The 21,880-nt window shown below is 42.3% G+C and overlaps 2 protein-coding genes across 6 annotated transcripts in view; both read right to left on the bottom strand.

Annotated features, from left to right (window-relative positions):
* The window catches only part of CHGB (chromogranin B), a 41,684-nt gene extending 38,820 nt beyond the window's left edge, over window positions 1–2,864 (bottom strand). Inside the window, 1 exon segment of the mRNA XM_049649823.1 lies at window positions 2,691–2,864. Within this exon segment, the coding sequence (XP_049505780.1) occupies window positions 2,691–2,864 (174 nt within the window).
* Window positions 536–21,880, bottom strand: part of SHLD1 (shieldin complex subunit 1) — a 90,242-nt gene continuing 68,897 nt past the window's right edge. For 3 of the 5 annotated variants that reach the window (XM_049651105.1, XM_049651108.1, XM_049651106.1), the window contains exon 4: window positions 536–4,389. In XM_049651105.1, the coding sequence (XP_049507062.1) occupies window positions 3,947–4,389 (443 nt within the window). In that variant the 3' untranslated portion in view covers window positions 536–3,946. Of the gene's footprint in view, window positions 4,390–12,155; window positions 14,888–16,640; window positions 16,747–21,880 lie in introns of those variants that run through there. The other 2 variants (XR_007462127.1, XM_049651109.1) reach the window with 2 other exon arrangements.

Genomic DNA, 21,880 nt, shown 5'->3' with positions numbered 1-21,880 from the left:
AGAGAGAGAGAGAGAGAGAGAGAGAGAGAGAGAGAGAGAGAGAATCCAAAGCAGGCTCCACACTGCCAGAGTAGAGCCCCATACAGGGCTCAAACCCATGAATCGTGCAATCATGACCTGAGCTAAAATCAAGAGTTGGAAGCTTAACCAACTGAGCCACTCAGGTGCCCCTTACTTTAAAATTTTAATCCACCTAAAATTCATTTGGATATCAAGAATGAGGCGAAGAATTTAGCCTTTTTTTTACTCTCCTCCCCCAGTTGGGGAGCCAATTATTCTAAAACCATTTGCTAAGGGGCACCTGGGTGGCTCAGTCAGTTTAGCATCCAACTTCGGCTCAGGTCATGATCTCGCAGCTCGTGAGTTCAAGCCCTGCATCGGCTCCCCACTGACAGTGCAGAGCCTGCTTGGGCTTCTCTCTCAGCCTCTCCCCGACTTGCATGCTCTCTTTCTCAAAATAATAAATAAATAAACTAAAAAAAATAAATAAATAAAGAAAACCATTTGCTAAAAACTCCACCTTCCCTTGCAAATTTGAAATGTTACCTTCATCAAATACTCCATTTACACATACATTTAGGTCTATGGGCTGAATGCTTTTTCTTTGATTTGTCTACTTTGGTTTTGTTGTTGCTTTAGTTACTGTAAGTTAAAAACGTCTTCATATTTGACAAGGCTAGTCCCTTCTCTTTAATTTTCTGGCTATTCACATCTGTTTGCTTTTTAAAAGGGTTTGCAACACAGCTGCAGAGTAAAGAGAGGCAAAGGATAGGGCGCCTGGGTGGCTCAGTTGGTTAAGCAACCAGCTCTTGATTTTTATTAAGGTCATGATCTCACTGTTCATGGGATCGAGCCCTGAGTTGGGCTCTGCGCTGTGTGAGGAGCCTGCTTGGGATTCTCTTTGGGCCCCTTCCCTGATCATTCTTGCTCTCTCAATAAATAAACATTAAAAAAAAACTTAAAAACTAAATAGAAGCAAAGGAAGATGTGGGTTGACCTGATGGAAGCTTCCTGCAGTATTCCCGGAGAGAAACGGGGGATACAGAAGGTAGAATAGATTCTCTCTCCCCTTATATCCCAAATTTCAATCATTTCCTGGTATACCACCTTTATAATTTTTGACATATCTGTATATTGTCGACAGCATTAACTTTTTCACTAATTCACTTTAAAATTTTAAATATATTAGGCTTGTCCTACATGCTGTCTGTAAAAGCACAGATTCAACGTGGTAGTTATATATTTTTCTAACACATTAAACAAAATAGATAACCATGAAGATAAACATTGTTCGTCCATGTGGCACCTACAGTTATTTTGTATACTACCAGCAGCTCTGGAAACGAGTAGTTTGAGCAAACCATCCCCATCTGTTCTCCAGATGAAAATTCTCTCTCAGCAAGGAGCCACCTGGGCTGGCTGGTGATCTCCATATTGTCTTGTGCTAATTGCTGGTAATAAGATCTACAGCATGTGTTCTCACGTAGGTCATGTAAAGAAATGACTAGTGAAGTAACAGTCATACACATACAAGACACTGGTAGCAGTTTCTCTTCTTTGGAGTTCTGATGTTCCTGCGAGCAAATCCTCCCTCGCAGAGACCTCTGAAAAGGGCCACAGATGATATCATAGGCCAGTGAGAATGTTCACGGGATGATAAGACGGTGAAGTGATCAGGAGGGCAGAGACAGACAATAATGCCAAAGGCCAGAGCCTTAACACCCTTATCTCTTAGTCTTTATTAAAGGTAAACAGGGATAAATGGAAAATGCCATCCCAACGTTGTGAAGAAGATCAAATTAGAGAGCGAGACTGCAGGGAATCAAATATCTTGTACTGACCTGTCACAAGCACTTACTCAGATACAAGCAAACACACACCACACTCTTTTTTTCCTTTTTTTTTTTTTTTTCCTTCACCCTAAGGTGATTCTGGCTTCCAGGTTTCTAAATGCTCTGGTTTCAGGATCTACCTCTTTTTACTGAGCACCCTCAGCACTGATGATAATAAAGGTTACAAAATTACCAATACTAAAATCTCGGTGCCAAACAGAAGCGGCTGCTTCCGGCATGGAGATTGGAATAGCTTCTATCTTCTGTGTTATAAAAACAGTATAAAATAATCCAGTTTCCTTCTGTTGGTGGCCATGGAAACTAATCTCCAATATTCCTTTCAGTGAATGAATAATTCTGAAATCTACAGCATTCTTCAGTTGCGTCTATTAATTTGCTCCACCTTAAAAAACAATAAAACTACGGACCTTAAAATTCAACCTGCACATTTTCAATTGTAAGGCCCACTGGTTTACGAGTAATTTGGGGGTGTTGCATAGGAGAAGCTCCTGGGGAAAGACTCACATGATTGCTTGTCAGAGGAAAACGCAGAGTATTGTTTCCTTCAGTATCTCTCAAAGACCTCCCCATTTCCTAGTTCCTATCATTTAGGTCTCTTCCAAGGGGCTTCTGCACTGCAGTGTGAAACACTGTTTCTTACCTCTGCTCTTCCCGGCACTGGAAGCCTTGGTATGTAATCCCTGACCTTTCAAGCAAAATCCCCACTCTTGCTCGGAGAGTCCCCAAGAGACCTGCCTGAGAGGGCTCACTCACTCTTCATGCGCGCCTGGAGGCCGATCCGTTTGCAAACTCCGCTTTCTGGCAAGCTTATGGAGCCTTAGGCCAATGAAATTTCACCTCGAGTTTCTCAAAATCTAACTGCACAGTGTTGCCAGCCTCATCTTGTTGTTCCCCCAAACAAACGATAGCCCTCTTTCTGCCAACGTAATTTATTTGAAGGGCTGTCGAGGCAGGGATTAGCACGAGGCCTCCAGTTACAGCTTCCAAGAGCTCGGTGCCAGGTGACGTCATTCTACCACCCGAGTCTCAAAGGGGGTTTCAGGACACGGCCGGCCGTGGAGCAGGGCCTCTGCCGGCGCAAGCCGCGCTGGCTATTTAAAGCCACTCCCTGGCGGAGCAAGGACGGGACAGGGGTGAGGGGCCAACTGTTCAGAGGGTGACAGAGGGTACAGGCAGAAGGCAAAAATGACAGGGAGGAGTCCACTTGGGCAAAGGATTCCTTACTCTCTTCCACCACAAACTGCCAAGGCCGCGTCTCGTCAGCCTCGCGGCGCGTCCTTCGGTAGGTGGCGCACATTTGTTTTCTTCACACCTTCCACACTGCCAATCTGGTGGAGACCGAGAGCCCCGCCCCCCCCTTCTTTTCATTTGCAAATCTTAGCTCTTATTTTAGATGATCCAAATGTTCCTTCCACACCCTGTTAGAATTTCTGACAAAACAGGGAATTCTGGCTTTGGAGAGGCAAGGGTATGAGGAAGATGTGATGCACTTTTGGGAACCGTATTTAAATCTTTATGTTATTTTGGGAAATACATGCGCAGTCACATGGTCTCAGTTCTACAACTTGGTACAATTCTTATACTTGCTTTGGCGCAGAGCTTTAAATCCTTTAAAAAACTCATGTAACAAAGAAAGCCTGTTCCCTTAGGTTGGGTTCTCCCAGAAGTAGATTCTGAGTCAAGGATCCAGGTACAAGAGATATATGAAGGAAAGGCCCCTGGGAGACACCAGTAGATGAATGGGAGGACAGGGAAATGGCAGGTGCTGAGCGAGGGAGTGATTTCGTGTGAAGTCCCAGTCTTGGCCTGATCCAGAGGGGAGCTCTGGAGAATAATTTATGCCTCAGAGCATGTCCTTCCTTCCTTGGGGCAAGGAAGATGTGCTTCTGGGCTCCACAATCAGTCAGTCACTGGCCTTAAGTCAAAGGGAGTGGTAGGGTGGGGTGGGAGGTGGTGTGGACACAGGGGCCAGACACACAGGGGGCTGGACACACAGAGCCGGCAAGAGGGGCTGGAGGGGAAGTGGGTGTGCACTAACAGCGTTGGCCACCGGACCACCCTCCACACTGCCTGCTCTTACCACCAGGCACTACTTAGAGGTCTTTCATCACATTCTGCTGCAAGAGGAAATGAATGATATCTTTTGAAAGTCCCGGGGTTGGCTTTTCATCATCCAGAGACACACTTCCTTCTCCCGATGGGTAGAAGTGGACATCCCTGGAATGCCTCTGTAAGACCGAGCAGCCATCCTGGTTGAAGATGACCCGGGCCATTTGGAAACTGCGGAGGGCATACTTTCGGCTCTCCTGGCCCTTCAGTTCGTTGATTTTCTGAGACAGGCACTGGCAGACTGCTGCGGAGAGTGCACTTCCAGAGGCCGGCTGTGGACAGCCAAACACTTCATAGAATCTATCCAGGGATTTCCGAAGCCCATCATCCTCTGCCTTGGTCTTCACCTGGCCCTTCACAGAAGGGTCCAGCCAGAAGTTCTCAGAGGTCCAGGAATCATTTTGTTCGGAATTTAGGTTACTGGTATCTGCAAGACAAAACACATTCCAGTACTTGAACACACATTCAAAAAGGCCAGAAGCAGATGATGTCTCTTCAAGTCACCTGCTGCTCCTGGGTGACTGGTACTGGGCAGGACTGGCCGATTTTGGGATCGATCCCCACCATCCTGGGGATTATGCCACTTGTTTGCTCCAAACAAGAACATCTTATGTGCATGTTTCAGGAGTTCTTATCTATGGTCTTTGTACAGAAGTTCAGGGTAGTTGTGAACTTGGGTAGGGAGAAAACTTGTATCTTTATTTTCACTACCCTCGCCTCGATCAAAAATTAAGCATTCCCTTCCATAATAAATGTAAGCAACAAACCTACTAGCAGCAGTACGTATGACTTTGTTGCCAATAGCTCACAGCTATTTTCATACCACATTACAGTCTGCAGAAGATGTTTCAAAATATCATTTATGCCATCACTATGCTCTGGACTGAAGTGTGGCCTCCAAAATTCACAGTTGAAGCCCTAGTCCCTAACGTGACTGGATCTGGAGATGGGGCATTTAGGAGGTAACTAAGGTTAAATGAGGTCATAAGGGGTGGGTGCCTAATCTGATAGGAGTGGTGGCCTTATAAAAAGAGGAAGAGATCTCTCTCGCTTTTTTTCTCTCTCTTGTCTGTCCAGGTGCAAGACTGGGGAAAGGCAATGAGAGGACACAATGAGAAGGTGGCCTTCTCTAAGCCAGGAAGCCCTTCCCAGACCTCAACCATGCTGGCACCATGATCTCAGACTTCCAGTCTCTGGAACTCTGAGAAAATAAATTTCTGTTGTTTAGGCCACCCGGTCTATGGTATTTTGTTATGGTGGCCCAAGTACACTAAGACACAGTTATTGGTCCTGATACTAGAACTTATTATTTAAACATTAATTAAAAAATATTCATTATAATATTGTAAATTTGTTCTTTAACTAACTTAATAACTACATTTCAATATTTTTCCCTTGATCATCCCATACATTTCAATTTTTTCACTTAAAACATTATCTAAGAAAGGGTGGGAAGGCTTCACCAGATGCCAAAAGGATCCATGGCACAGATACAGTAAAGACCCCTAATATAGACAGTGCTGGGCATTTACACAGTTCAGACATTTTCTTTTTCTACTCCTTACAGTAATCCTATGGACTCTTTCTCTCTCAATTAAAATCACCACCTTTCTGTTTTTTAAAGGAGTAACAAATAAACTGATTTAATAATAGACAATAAGAAGCCAGAACTGGAGCCAAATCCTAGTCCGTGATCTAACTTTCTGTACCTCTTTGGGAACCTTAATTCTTTCTTTTTTTTATGTTTATTTATTTTTGAGAGAGAGAGAGAGCATACATGCACATGTGTGCAAGCATGAGCGGGGGAGGAGCAGAGAGAGAGGGAGACAGAGAATCCCAAGCTGACAATGTGTTCTAGAAAAGATTCCCCACAAATAATTTACAGAATTCCTTATACACCAACCAGTTTTAATTTTTAAAATTGTATACATTAAATCAAAACCACACTCAGATATCACCTCACGCCAGTCAGAGTGGCCAAAATGAAGAAATCAGGAGACTATAGATGCTGGAGAGGATGTGGAGAAACAGGAACCCTCTTGCACTGTTGGTGGGAATGCAAATTGGTGCAGCCGCTCTGGAAAGCAGTGTGGAGGTTCCTCAGAAAATTAAAAATAGACCTACCCTATGACCCAGCAATAGCACTGCTAGGAATTTATCCAAGGGATACAGGAGTACTGATGCATAGGGGCACCTGTACCCCAATGTTTATAGCGGCACTCTCAACAATAGCCAAATTATGGAAAGAGCCTAAATGTCCATCAACTGATGAATGGATAAAGAAATTGTGGTTTATATACACAATGGAATACTACGTGGCAATGAGAAAAAATGAAATATGGCCTTTTGTAGCAACATGGATGGAACTGGAGAGTGTGATGCTAAGTGAAATAAGCCATACAGAGAAAGACAGATACCATATGGTTTCACTCTTATGTGGATCCTGAGAAACATAACAGAAACCCATGGGGGAGGGGAAGGAAAAAAAAAAAAAAAGAGGTTAGAGTGGGAGAGAGCCAAAGCATAAGAGACTGTTAAAAACTGAGAACAAATTGAGGGTTGATGGGGGGTGGGAGGGAGGGCAGGGTGGGAGGGAGGGCAGGGTGGGTGATGGGTATTGAGGAGGGCACCTTTTGGGATGAGCACTGGGTGTTGTATGGAAACCAATTTGACAGTAAATTTCATATATTAAAAAATAAAAAATAAAAAATAAATAAAAAAAAATTGTATACATTAAATCAAAATATATTTTCCTTTTTTGCTCTGATATAAGCTTTAATAAATTACTAGCTTTAATTCCACACATACACCCCTCACTCCATTAACTCAACTAGTAGCTATGATAAAAATATTTGCACTCACTAACGATTAAAAAAGTTGTGTGATGCAGTGGATGGTTATAGAAAAAGAGAAGAGATTTACGGTTTTGACTCCAGTTTTGCTACCAGCTAGACACCATACCACCTTGCTGAGCTTTGGAGTTCTCATCTACAAGAGTTTTAGTAAATGATCTCTCTTCTAGAACTTCTATGGTAAGACAAGGAACAGAGGAGTAGTTAATCCAAAGCACCCAAGAAGGATGTGGACATATGGTGTGAGACACACGCAGCCCACACATGGACGAGCATTCACTGGTCCACCACACAAGTAGCCCAAAAACAGAGCACTCAGCCACCTTGAAGAATGGTGATTCCAGGCTGATTAAGGACAGTACAAGATGGGCCTGGTGCATCTTACTATCTAGAATGCTCAAATATTGATGGAGGCTTGTCAAGGGGGAGCAGAGGCCAGCTCCAAAGGGATCACCTGGCCACATCTGGAACAACTTAAGCATCAAAATAAATTATGAGAGTACCTGTAACTGATGGTAGCCCATTTATTAAAATATAAAACCATAAATCCATAAAATAATTGCAAGTTTGCTGAGGAACAGTCTCAGAGCACTTCCCCATAAAATACTTACTAGTTACAAATGGGAAAAAAATAACTTCAGAGTGGAGAATCATGGCACATATCACCTTAATCAAGTGACCTAAGTGAGTATCACCAGTAATGGGACAAATCGAAACCCTGTTGCCATCTGACCAGATGCAGGAGGAAGACCCAATACCACTTCTCTGATAGTCCTGCCGAAGGTGCAGCCCCTGAACCCAATTATGAGGGAGCGACAGATAAAACCAAACCGACAGATGTTCTACAAACTGACTGGCCTGTACTCTTCAGAAGTGCCATGGTCATGAAAACCCAGAAAAGACGGAGCAAAAGACGGTACACTGAAGAGTACCAAAGAGTCATGACAACTGAAAGCAACACATGATTTTCAACTAGATCTTTTTGCTATAAAGAACGTTACTGGGATTGCCTGAGTGGGGCCTGAGGATTAGATGGTAGTAATGTACCCTGTGAACTTCCTCATTTTGATAGTTTCATTCGGTTATGTAGGAGAATGTCCTTGTTTATTGGAAAATCAGGGTGGTGGGCATCGGGCTGGCAACTTACTCTCAAATAATTCCAGAAAATAAAAAATTCTTTGTATTATACTTGCAAATTTTCTATGAGTTTGAAATTCTTTCAAGAAAAATAATTAATTACAGAATTATTTAATTAAGTCATTAAATTCCTCCTCTGGAAGAATAACTGTTAAAATTTCCTTTGGTGGCCTACTTTAATACTAACACAAACAAACAAAAGCCTTAGCCCAGGGCTTGGTGAACAGTACTTGCCTAATAAACGGTACTATTGGAGAACCAAGGGGAGAAGGGGGTGGGCAAGGGGTCCCACAATGGCTAGATGAGGTGTCCCTTCCCACTTGCTTCCACAAAGATGATCTGGTCCTGGGGAAGTAAGGCAGGAAGACAGGGGCTGAGAAAGGTCAATGGGAAGAGTGAAAGAGAGAGGGAAGGTCCTCAGCAGTAACACTGAAAAGGCTGGAGAGTTCCTGAAACTGCCCATCGAGGTAGCCATTTATACAGAACCCTCCAAGTAGCATAGCATGTACTTATTAAGGAACTGGTCAATAACTTTGATTTGAGCCTAAAGAGCCTAAAAAACTAGTGTGGCTCCTCTGTTTTTCATGTAAATATCAAGCAGATTGCAACTCATCTTAAAGAAACCCTCCTTCCCTTTTCCAGAAAAGCAATGACAACATGGGTTATTTACCATATCAGTTCTTTTGAACACTGTCTCCAGCTCATTTCAGTCTTTGATTTCCTTTTAAAGTCTGCTTTACCAACAACAACAAAGCCATCTCTCTAATCATGTGGCTGTTGTGGCCTTTCTGATACCTGGGATTTCTTTTCCAGCAAATAGAGCTAATCGCTTTTCTTTTCCTCATGAACCTACATGTATACAGAATGATGATCTTTGATAACTCAGTTCCTGCTCAGTGGTGCATCCTCACAGTTATGTTCAAACTTCAATCTTACATTAATAGTTCAAACTTACATTAAAGTTCAAACTTTAATCTTACATTAATATAGGCCAGACTTGTAAGGCTCTCAACTTGCGATGGTAATATCTACTCTAGGGACAGTCTGGGGATGTTTTTGTGTTAGTGATTGGAAAATGGTTGTACTTAATGAGTGGGATCAAGGATGGAAACATCCTGTAATGCACAGAGCAATCCCATACAACAAAGAGTCATCCTCCCCAAAATCACAATTATGCCTCCTATCCCTTGAGAGGAACAGTGGCTCAAAGGATGGATTCTGGAAAGAGTGGGAAGTGAATGGTGAATCCCACTGCATTGTAATATATTGAATTGCGTTGGGCTTCCCAAGGCACCTTTGCTATTGATCCCTGCACAATCAATGCCTTTCTTGCTGGCATCCATTTGTACCATGCATTCCTCCCTTCTCAGACCTCGAGATGGCATTTTATTTTTCTCAGCAAGGGCCCCAGTCCCAATCATTTTGGCATTGTCTAAATTGAGTGGAATTTCCCTTTTTGTTCCCTTTTTGTTCCAATTTCTTTAGGAATTGACAAGAAGAAAGGGAGGAAGGTGGCACTTGGTATGGCCATACTTTTGCATGCATTTTCAAGGTCACCTATCTACCAGAGCATCCATTTGTTAAATTCTCTTTTGATGAGAGAGAAAACAGATAACATAGATGTTTAAGATTCTTACAAATCTAAAGCGATTTTTATATGTTTAGGAGTCATAGATGGCAATTCTAGGCAATCAATTTGCATGAGGATTTGAGATGAATGGTTGCATTCTGTGAGATGCCATCAGCTTTTAGAAACCCAGATGTTTAATGGGGGTTTCTTCCAGAGAATCTTCCACGACTACTTCTGTGGTTGATAAATGCACAGCAGGATTTTATCTCTGTGAAACATTTAGCTTTCAACTTTAACAAGTTTTTTCCTAAATGGATTTGATATTTTGAATTCTGTCTCCCTCATGCATCAGCCTCAATGGCCGCCCACTCTGCCTTATTTGTTCAGACTCTCTTTTACTAGTGACTACTAATTGGGAGGATCTGTGGTTTCAAGGCTGCACAGAGCCAAAAGAAATCGAAGGCTTTATATTTAAAAAAAAGAGAATTATCAGGATTTAAGGAAAGAAGGAACATGTGGTTCATATAGTCTCCTTTCATGTTGCTCAAAGGGAAAGCAGCCCTTTTTCAGGGCAGTGCACCGTCTGCTAAGAGTGGTCCTTCTGCCTTGGTTTGTCTGTTGGAGGTTCCTTGGAGTCTGTGTGGCTCTAAGAAAGTCAGGGGTGTAAGAACAAGGTGAGTGGGGAAGGGGCGTGTCGTGGTTATTAGTGCTCACTGATTAGCACACTTTGGATTCACAGACTCATCTCCTTTATGACAGCAGTAAGACTTCAGAGGCCTCACAGGCTCTCTATGTGGGTGACACTATGATCTATAATATATGAGTGGCTAGTGCCCATGATCTGGAGCCCTGCTCTGCTAGGTTGCATCTCTCTGCCCAGATCTTTCTTTTCCTTCTTACCCTCGTCTGTCCCTATCACTCCTGCCATTCCACTCCATGCTCTGCAGAGATAAAAAGGAGTGGCAGCATCGCCGGGTGAACAAGACTAAGTCCTGTCTCCAGCCCCACAGGGTGCATGAAAATCTGACTGGTGCAATACCTCTGCATCATTGCCTTGAGAAGTCTGGCTTCGTTTCTGATCCTTGCAAGCTCCCTCTTCAGAAGCTTTGCACTTGCTGTTCCTCTGTGTGGAACATGCTTTCTCTACACATCTGTATGATTGGTTCCCTCACCTCCTCAGGTCTCTGTTCAGATGTTATCTTTTCAGTGAGGGCTTCTGTATCAGTCAGGTTATGCTACATAACAAGCGAGTGCCAAATCTCAGGGGCATAAAAGAACAAAGGATTATTTCTCACTACTTACAGCTCTGTGTCATACAAGCAGGTCTGTATCATCCTTGCCTTTATGCCAGACCCTAGGCCAATGGAGCAGCCACTATCTCAACATTGCTTAGTGACTGCGGCAGAGGGAAAAGAGCATGACAGAGCAGGCGGTGACTGGGAGGGCTTTGTCACTTCTGTTCACATATCATTGGCCAATGCTAACTAATCTCAAGAGAATGAGGATGCAAAATTCTCCCGTAGGAGGCAGAGAGTATTGGTGAACAATAATTCAGTCTACCAAACCATCCCTGAGCATACAACTAAAAATTGCATTTCCCTACAAATCAAAACCACAATGAGATACAACCTCACACCTGTCAGAATGGCTAACATGAACAACTCAGGCAACAACAGATGTTGGAGAGGATGCGGAGAAAGAGGATCTCTTTTGCACTGCTGGTGGGAATGCAAACTGGCGCAGCCACTCTGGAAAACAGTATGGAGGTTCCTTCCTCAAAAAATTAAAAATAGAACTACCCTACGACCCAGCAATTGCACTACCAGGTATCCAAGGGATACAGGTGTGCTGTTTCAAAGGGGCACAAGCACCCCAATGTTTACAGCAGCACTATCAACAATAGCCAAAGTATGGAAAGAGCCCAAATGTCCATTGACGGATGAATGGATATATATACACAATGGAGTATTACTCAGCAATCAAAAAGAATGAAATCTTGCCATTTGCAACTACGTGGATGGAACTAGAGGGTATTATGCTAAGTGAAATTAGTCAGAGAAAGACAAATATCATATGACTTTACTCATATGAGGAATTTAAGATACAAAACAGATGAACAGAAGGGAAGGGAAGCAAAAATAATATAGAAACAGGGAAGGAGACAAAACATAAAAGACTTAAATTTAGAGAACAAACAGAGGGTTGTGGAGGGGTTGTGGGGGGGGGGATGGGCTAAATGGGTAAATGGGTAAAGGGCATTAAGGAATCTACTCCTGAAATCATTGTTGCACTATATGCTAACTAATTTGGATGTAAATTAAAAAGTAAATTATTGATAAAAAAAGAAAAGAAAAGAAAGAAAGAAAATTCTATTTCCCTTACTCCCCTAGGCCCTGGCTGTCCCTGTCTCCCTTATCTGCCTTATATTTCCATATAAACATACCAACATCTAATAACATATGATTTGTTTATTGTCTAGCTTCTGCTCATGGATTTTTGTTTCTCTTGATACCTGTTGTACCCTCAGGGCCTAAAACAGTGCTAGCACATGGTAGATGCATTTAAAATTTTTTGATGTTTTATTATTTAATGAATTTCATTTTTTCTTTTAAAAAATTTATTTTATTATTATTTTTAAATGTTTATTCATATTTGAGAGATAGAGACAGAGTGCAAGCAGGAGAGGGGCAGAGACAGAAACAGAATCTGAAGCAGGCTCCAGGCTCTGAGCTGTCAGCACAGAGCCCAATGTGAAGCTTGAACCCACAAACCGTGAGATCATGAGCTGAACCGAAGTTGGACACTTAACCAGTTGAGCCATCCAGGTGCCCCTAAAGATTTTATTTTTAAGTAATCTCTACACCCAACATGGGGCTTGAATTCACAACCCCGAGATCAAGAGTCACATGCTGCACCAACCGAACCAGACAGGCACCCCTGATGAGTTTCATTTACAAAGAGGTAAATGTGCATGATTACTGGGTGACCAGTACTCACTAGGGTGACTAGGAGGTTTGCCCAGGACGACCCCAGTTTATGCCTGTTGTCCCAACTAATTATTAATAGCACCTTCTTTCACTCTCAAAAGGGCCCTGATCACATAATTCATTACATGTATATGTGTATCATGATACATCACATATAAGTTCCTGTCATACATCCCTATGTCACAGGAGGGCTGAGTTTTGATGCCAGAAATAATCTGGTCTGTGGGTTAATAATAAGATGCCTACACACTTTTGTTTTTCTATTTTTTTTTTAATTTTATTTATCTTTTTTGAGACAGAGAGTGAGTACAAGAAGGGAAGGGGCAGAGAGAGAGGGAGACACAATCCCAAGCAGGCTCCATGCTGTCAGTGCAGAGCCCAATGTGGGGCTTGATCTCAGGAACCAAGAGATGATGACCTGAGCCGAAATCAAGGGCGGGCTGGTTAACCAACTGGGCCACCCAGGTACCCCCCTAAACTTTCTATTCTCCTGTCCTCCGAGACAGTCCTCCTTTCCTTTCCCTCTGCTTCCACAGGAATCATTTTTCATCTACCCCCTGGCTGGGCAAGGACCTTTTGGTTTCGGCCCTGCGAGTAATACGGGCCTCAATTTACTTCATCCCATCAGTAATTCACTTTGATTCCTTTCTCTGGTTTTATCTGGCTTTCCACCACTGTACAGTAACAGCAGCCCCGGAGTTCTAAGGTACCTTACTCTCTGTCTTATTAATAACATAAAATTAATGACAAAAAAAAAAATCAGTAAGCTCACGCCTCCTTTTGCCAGATAGCAGCCTGCCATCTGCGGTTTGTGCATTTTAGAATCTGCAACTGTTCCTTTAAAGGACAAAACCCACAGACTCACAAAGGGGTGTGGGCGGGGTGTGGATATCAAGATATTTAACCCAAATGAACACTTCAAAAGATGGATGATACTGTCAGGTGTTTCCGAAACCTCAGCCTAAGTCTGTACTTGTTTATATCTGAAAGCTAATCCTGATGAATCACCCCGAGAGGAGGTGGCCTATGCTGTCACCCTTCATCCTAATGACGAACAGATGCAATGGGCAAAAGCTAGGGTCCTCTAAAAGGCAACTGCTGAGAAAGAAAATAATGCTGGGGGAAAAAACCCAAAAATTTGTGTGATCGGCAAAAAGCCCTAAAATTAAGTGCTCAGGGCAATTAAGAAGGCTCATCTTTGCTGTCTGATCTGTCAGCTGCCTTACTTTTACCTTGGCATTTTATATTTGTCTTAAGAAATTAAAATGTTCTGAAAATTACACAGGAACTGGAATATCCAAATTCACTCCTTTAACATATTGTCATATTTGCTTCAAGTCTCTTTTCTTATTAAAGAAGGAAACATTTTAGGGATGGGGTTTAAGGAGTGCATTTGTGATGAGCACTGGGTGACATAAGGAGTAGCTGAATCACTATATTGCACACCTGAAATGAATATAATACTGTAAGTGAACCATACTGGAATTACTTTTTTTAATATAATTTATTGTCAAGTTGGTTTCCATACAATACCCAGTACTCATCCCAAGTGCCCTCCTCAATGCCCATCACCCATTTTCCCCTCTCCCCTACCCCCCATCAACCCTCAGTTTGTTCTCTGTATTTAAGAGTCTCTTATGGTTTGCCTCCCTTCCTCTTTGTAACTTTTCCCCCCCTTCCATTCCCCCATGGTTCTGTTAAGTTTCTCAGGATCCACATATGAGTGAAAACATATGATATCTGTCTTTCTCTGACTGACCTATTTCACTTAGCACAATACCCTCCAGTTCCATCCACGTTGCTGCAAATGGCCAGATTTCATTCTTTCTCATTGCCAAGTAGTATTCCATTGTATATATAAACCACATCTTCTTTATCCATTCATCAGTTGATGGACATTTAGGCTCTTTCCATAACTGGGCTATTGTTGAAAGCACCACTGTAAACATTGGGGTACATGTACCCCTATGCATCAGCACTCCTGTATCCCGTGAGTAAACTGCTAGCAGTGCTATTGCTGGGTCGTAGGGTAGTTCATTTTTAATTTTTTGAGGAACCTCCACACTGTTTTCCAGAGTGGCTGCACCAGTTTGCATTCCCACCAACAGTGCAAGAGGGTTCCCGTTTCTCCACATCCTTGCCAGCATCTATAGTCTCCTGACTTGTTCATTTTAGCCACTCTGACCGGCATGAGGTGGTATCAGTGTGGCTTTGATTGTATTTCCCTGATGATGAGTGACATTGAGTATCTTTTCATGTGTCTGTTGGCCATCTGGATGTCTTCTTTGAAAAAGTGTCTATTCATGTCTTCTGCCTATTTCTTCACTGGATTGTTTTTCAGATGTGGAGTTTGGTGAGTTCTTTATAGATTGAACCATACTGGAATTAAAATAAAAACAAACAACAAAAAAAGAAGTAAATCTTTTAATTAAAATTGACCATTTCTATATAGAAATTTATTCCTTCATCCCATGTTTAAAATGTTTTAATAATTTTTTAAAGACTTTATTTTATTTTTTAAAGTGTTTTTTAGTGTTTATTTATTTATTTTGAGAGAGAAACAGAAAGCATGCACAGGGGAGGGGCAGAGAGAGAGGAAGAGAGAATCCCAAGCAGGCTCTGCATTGTCAGTACAGAGCCCGGCATGGGGCTCCATCCCACAAACTGCGAGATCACAACCTGAGCCAAAATCAAGACTTCGATGCTCAACCGACTGAGCTACCCTGGTGCCCCTTAAGATTTTATTTTTAAGTAATTTCTACACCCAACGTGGGGCTTGAACTCATGACCCCAAGATCAAGAATCGCATGCTCCACCAACTGAGCCAGCCAGGCACCCCTTCTGGCACATTTTTATACTTTATACCAATGTTCCCATAATACATGTGTGAGTATCATCTTAGTTTTACTTCCCATATACAAAGTTTTGCATTTTTTCACTTAACTTTGACTTTTTACTTCAGCCATTGTTGATATTATGTATGAATCTGCTTTACAGTATTCTAATATAAGAACATACTGCATTGGGGCATCTGGGTGGCTCAGTGGGTTAAGCATCTGATCATGTCATGATCTTGCGGTTTGTGAGATTGAGCCCCACCCTGGGCTCTGTGCTGACAGCACACAGCTTGCTTGGAATTCTCTCTCACTCTCTCTCTGCCCTTCCTCATCACTGTCTCTCTCAAAATAAATAAATAAACTTAAAAAAAAAAAAAAGAACATACTGCATTATTTTTCGTCTATTGCATTCTCTTGCTGGTAGACACGTAGATTGTGTCTGATTTTTTCCCCATCACAAACAAGGCCTCAGTGAACCCCCAGTGCCTGCCTCCCGGTGTACTTGCAGAGACACTCTCTGGAATTACATCCAGTAGCGGAACTGCTTAGTCCAAGGGAACGTGGGTGTTCAATTTCACCAGAACCTGCCAAATCGCTCTCCAACTGGCTGTGGCAATCCCCCCAGCAGTATCTGTTATATTTTCCTGTTTCTCCACAGCCTTGCCAAACTCTGATACTGTCAGGCATTTTAAATGGTATCTCCTTACTCAGATTCACATTTCCCTTAACACTCAATGTGGCTAAGCTGCTTTTCATACGCTTCGTGCCCACTTCTTTGCCATTCATATTCATATTCTTTACCATTTTTCTACTGGGCTTTGTCCCTTTTCTATCTTCTTTTTATTTTATTTAAAAAAAAATTTTAATGCTTATTTATTTTTAACAGAGAGAGACAGAACACCAGTGGGGGAGAGGCAGAGAGAGAGGGAGACACAGCATCTGAAGCAGGCTCCAGGCTCCGAGCTGTCAGCACAGAGACCAATGTGGGGCTCGAACCCAGGAACCGTGAGATCACGACCTGAGCCAGTCGGATGCTTAACTGACTGAGCCACCCAGGCGCCCCTCTACCTTCTTTTTAATGGCACACAAAATAAATTACAGAGAAAACAATATCTTTGTTTGACTTTTCTCCACTTGATCTCATGACTAGATTATCCCTGTCTGAGGCTGGACAAAAGATCTTGAGGTTTGTTTTTGCTTTAATGGCAGATCTCAAGTAAAACAACTTTCACAGTGTCGCTTCCAAAAATAATACTGTGTCTCCACTCCATTTAGTAAAAAAAAAAGTCACGCACCAAGCTGGATCCAGGGGCAGGGAAAACATCTGGCTTCCGGAGTCTCATTTGCCAGGCAAGAAAATTGAGACAAAGACCAAGTCTCCAGAATCACTTCATGAAGGGCCTGGAAAATAGACCATGGAAAAGGCTAATCTGCTTATTAATTTTCTTAATTAAAATGCTCTTCATGTGGCTAACATTTGCCATAATTAGGAACAATGATAGCTTTACATGTTGGCCCTGAGGAGCCAGTCAGGGGAGTTCGAGGGCCTCCCTAGATGATTCAGGTAATACAAATTTAGGAATCACAGGCCTGGATCTTAAAAATGCTTGGGGCGCCTGGGTGGCGCAGTCGGTTAAGCGTCCGACTTCAGCCAGGTCACGATCTCGCGGTCTGTGAGTTCGAGCCCCGCGTCAGGCTCTGGGCTGATGGCTCGGAGCCTGGAGCCTGTTTCCGATTCTGTGTCTCCCTCTCTCTCTGACCCTCCCCCGTTCATGCTCTGTCTCTCTCTGTCCCAAAAATAAATAAAAAACGTTGAAAAAAAAATTAAAAATGCTTAACAATTCTCTTCTTTCCTAGAAGATTAATGCTTAGCCCGAGGCTTGATTTAAAACAGCTTGGTTTTGCATTTTGTTAAGTAATAACCAAATTAAAGGATCAGAACCTGAGCCCCCCTTTACAGTAGAAAAGCCATGGGGAATTATCTAGACTTTGAGGACCACAGTCTGATAGCTAGAACTGGAACAAGAACGGCGATCCCCCGACCCTGTCCAGGTTCTGGGGTACTTCACCACCCAGAACCCCAAGAGGGGACTGAGTGGTGAGGCTGTCAGACAAGGGAACCTGAGAGAGAATCTCCTTCAGGAGCCACTGGGAATTAGGAGCTTCCTGTAACACTTAAAGCAATCATTTAAAAATGTTTTCCCCCCTAAATGTTTTCTTTTAAATCTCATTTTACACGGGATGTTTCTGCAGATTTGTCTCACATCATGGCCTAGATAGTAAGGTACAATCGTGAGCAGAAAAGAAAATCAAACGATTCTGATCTAGGTTGCTATGGTAACATTGCTATTTTGAATACGACTGTTTACTTTGGCAGAGTTAAGTTGAATGCGAGCAGCTAATTAAGATGAGGCTTGAAACTTTAACCTTAACCTTCACTGTAAGAAAAAAAAAAGCACTTTAAAAATGATGCTTGAAGTGTTGCTGGAGACATTTTTAGCAGCGGGATCATCTCCCTTTGCTGTGGAAGCAGCAAACTGATTTTTTTCCTGAAGAAGAATGGGGGCCTACTCACAATCTGTCCAAATCCACAAGTTAGTATTTCCTAATTTGAAGATATAAAGAGGAACAGAATCCTATCAAAACAGAGCCAGTTCCAGTGTTGACATCAGCAGAGTTTATAAGACTGTGATAGACAAGGAAAGTCTGATGTCTTTCTAAACACAGTAGTATTTTCCTTAAATGCATATTTGTATAAACAGACTTCACATCAAATCAATTTATCTATGAAGTAACAGATTGAACTGTAAACAAATACAGCAGAATGTGAATATATAGCTGAGTGCTCTCCCCTTCAAACTAATCATCCTGGGAGGCCAAGCTTTCATTTTCAAAATGCTGACATCACTGAGAACATGCTGGAGCCTCCTAGGAAGTGTCTCCACTCCCCCTGAAAGCTTCTTCTGAATGTCCTCATTGGTGGCAAATCTCCATCCTCAGAGGACAGAATTACCTTTTTGGAAATTGTCAAAAGGTATTAGGAGTAAAATCTGATAATGTAGGTGATCAAGTAGGGTAACATGGAATGGAATAAAAAGCAAAGTTTATCTCCAAAAAGAAATCGCTTGGGGCGCCTGGGTGGCTCAGTCGGTTGGGCATCCAACTTTGGCTCACGTCATAATCTTGGGGTAAGTTCAAGCCCTGCGTCGGGCTCTGTGCTGACAGCTCGGAGCCTGGAGCCTGCTTTGGATTCTGTGTCTCCCTCTCTCTCTGCCCCTCCCCTGCTCATGCACTGTCTCTGTCTCTCTCTCTCAAAAATAAATAATAAAATAGTTAAAAATTTGTTTTTCTTATGTTTCACACACTGGCTCTGAAAGCAGTTCTTACAAAGGACTCCAAAACCAATGGTGCATAATGGCAGGCAGCATGGTGTTATACACTTTCAAATTTGTTACTTTAAAGGACATAACTGGTTGCAACAGCCTCTCCTCTGCTGTCCTGCCTGCCGCTCCCTGGAGGTATATTCAATGAATTTCTATCTTTTTTATAAATAAATATATAAGTAAGTAAGTAAGTAAAGGACAGAATTAACGTGAATTTAAGTTCTGGCTTCTGTAAAACAGCTCATAGTCATAGATCAGAAATCTGACCGTTTCTGTCCTGATAGATGAAATGCTTACGAGCATGGGGCTGGGTTTGGAAGGCTTGCGTTTGAGTCCCAGCATGGCCACTTACTGGCTGTGTGACCTTGGGCAAGTCACTTAACATCTCTGAATCATCATGTCCTCATCTGTAAAATGAGGATGATAATGATCATGCCTTGCAGGACAGTTGTGAGAATTAATGATTTATTAGCATAAAGCCTAGCTCACGGTTCACACTCAGGAAATAAAAGCTACTTGGTAATTATTATCATAGTGACAAGAGCAGCACCAGCAGCAGTGATGTTACATGTAAATATTTAAGAAATTTGTCATTTAACATCCAAGGTTTTAAGAAGTGAATTGTAAATGCTCTTGTATGTCTCTGTGCAGTGGCAGATACATATCACAAGGAAAGTCCAGATAAACAAGTGTTCATTCCTGACTGGAAGGAACATCACCTTTATCAACAGCCTGTGCCTCATCCTGGTATCAGAGTTGCTGGGATGAATCACAGTAAACAGTACCCATCTCACGGTTAGGACTGACTACGGAGAGGTCCCAAGTGCATGCTCTACAAAGCAAATATGATCCCAGTGTGGGTGGAAACAGCAGGTTCCTCAGTGTGGGGGAGTGTCAAACACAGAAGCCCAGACTGGGGGGGGGGGCGCCTCCAGCTGTCCCCCGACATGTCTCCCCAAGGGGGACCAGCACCAGGGTGTGGGTGGGATTGTAGTGACTCAACCTCCAGGGGCCTGATGGCAGTGGTGGTTTCATAGTTGATAGAAACTATGAATCAAGTGAAAAGCTTCAGGGAAAAGTTTAGGTTAGTAAATATATTGAAGAAGGAGAAAGAGACTGCATCAAAAAAATTTAAAAAAAAAGAGATCGGGAAATTAGGCAGAAAAGATCTAATGTTCACAGAATGACTGCTGGCTGAGTGAGAATTGTAGGGCTAAGTTAAAGTTTAAAAGGCAAGGTAAGACTGGGAAATACACTGAGAACAGTCACAGGAGTTAATCTTTCCCTTTCCCCCTGCATTCCCCCATTTACCGTTGAAGTTGAAGAAGGGCAAAGCTTTGAGCCCTCTTTTCTGGAGCAAATAACATCAGAAAACATAGAAAGCTCAGAAACTGGGGAAGCCATAGGGGGCGTCTGTGTGGCTCAGTCAATTAGACTCTCGGTTTTGGCTCAGGTCATGATCTCATAGTTTTGTGAGTTCAAGGCCTGCATCAGGCTCTGAGCATGCTTGGGATTTTCTCTCTCCCTCTCTGCCCCTTCCCCACTCGGTCTCTCAAAATAAACAAATAAACTTAAAAAAATTAAAAGAAAAAAAAAAGAAGAAACTGGGGAAGCCATAAACACTTAAAAACAGCATGACTGGAGTGCCTGGGTGGCTCAGTTGGTTGAGCATTTGACTTCGGCTCAGGTCATGATCTCATTGCTTGTGAGTTCGAGCCCCTCATAGGGCTCTCTGCTGTCAGTGCAGAGCCTGCTTCAGATCTTCTGTCCCCCTCTCTCTCTGCCCCACCCCCGCTGGTTTTCTTTCTGTCTCTCTCAAAATAATTTAATTTAATTTAAAAAAAACCAGCTGTGATACAACCTATGCAGAAAAGGTCTTATAGACAGTAGAGAAGTAAAAGCTGGGGATGACTGAATGACAAAAATATTAGACATGAGGGGTTTAGGATGTATTTGTGTTGAAAATGTTTCTAGCATGAATTATTAAGAGCTAGTAGTGGAGGCAAATATGGAATTGAATTTCTAGCTTTACAAGGACATCTCTAGTAGGACTGCAGAGATAGTTACATATTTTTGACTAAAAAAAATGTGGTGGCAACAAAATCCTTCTTGTTACCAAATATCTAAAAATTCTGGGTAAATTTTCTTTTTAATCTTTTAAAATGCATGACTGAGCTGGAATAAAGTAAAGGAAATCCTCAGAGACCAAAAGTCAAGATGGGGTGCTTGAAAGGACATCACTGCATAAAGCTGAGAGCCCTGAAGTCACACACTTGGAGAAAAGATGAACTAGGAAAAAAAAAAAAAAAAGCTTTGCAAAGGGTCCCAATAGGAAACTTGTTTGTCTTGGCTTTGGCCCTGGGTAGAGAAAAGGAAAAAAAAAACAACAAAAAAAAACATCTTTCTGGAGATTTAACTATGAGCCAGACCTCACATGTGTTTGTGGCCTAAATTGAGACTATTTTTGTGGTCTAAAGACCTCCAAGTCAGGAATTTATTTTAGTATATTTCCAGAATAATGTGCCATTATATGTTTAGAAAAGCAGATGAGAATCCTCTCCAGAGGAATGTACCTTCACTCAAATGTCATAAGAAACCCCTCAAATAAAATTCCACTGAATAGGAGCTCACAATAAAAATGGTACTCACAAAATACACACTGAAAACAAGGCACTGGAGCCAGCCTCAGATTGAGACTCACAGAAACTTTGGATACCAGTTAATGGTCACAGAATATAAAACAAGTACGTTTACTATGTCAAAGAAATAAAATAGGGGGGCCCCTGGGTGGCTCAGTCAGTTGAACGTCCGACTTTGACTCAGGTCATGATCTCGCGGTTTGTGAGTTCGAGCCCTGTGTCGGGCTCTGTGCTGACAGCTCAGAGCCTGGAGTCTGCTTCAGATTCTGTGTCTCCGTCTCTCTCTGCCCCTCCCCTGCTCATGCTCTGCTCGCTCTCTCTCTCTCTCTCTCTCTCTGTCAAAAATAAACATTAAAAAAAAAAAGAAAATAGGAAATAGAAAGTTTGAGTTAAGAACAAGAGACTACAAAAAAATAAGCAGGTAAATTAGAAAAAGAAACAAAAATAACTTAGAAAACTAGAAAATTATAATAGGTATTTATCCCTCTGTAGATGGGTAAAACAGATTAAACA

This window comes from Panthera uncia, assembly GCF_023721935.1.
Source record: "Panthera uncia isolate 11264 chromosome A3 unlocalized genomic scaffold, Puncia_PCG_1.0 HiC_scaffold_11, whole genome shotgun sequence".
In the NCBI taxonomy this organism is placed as follows: domain Eukaryota; kingdom Metazoa; phylum Chordata; class Mammalia; order Carnivora; family Felidae; genus Panthera; species Panthera uncia.
Note: the sequence above shows the minus strand (reverse complement) of the source record. Positions and strands in the feature narration are given on the sequence as shown.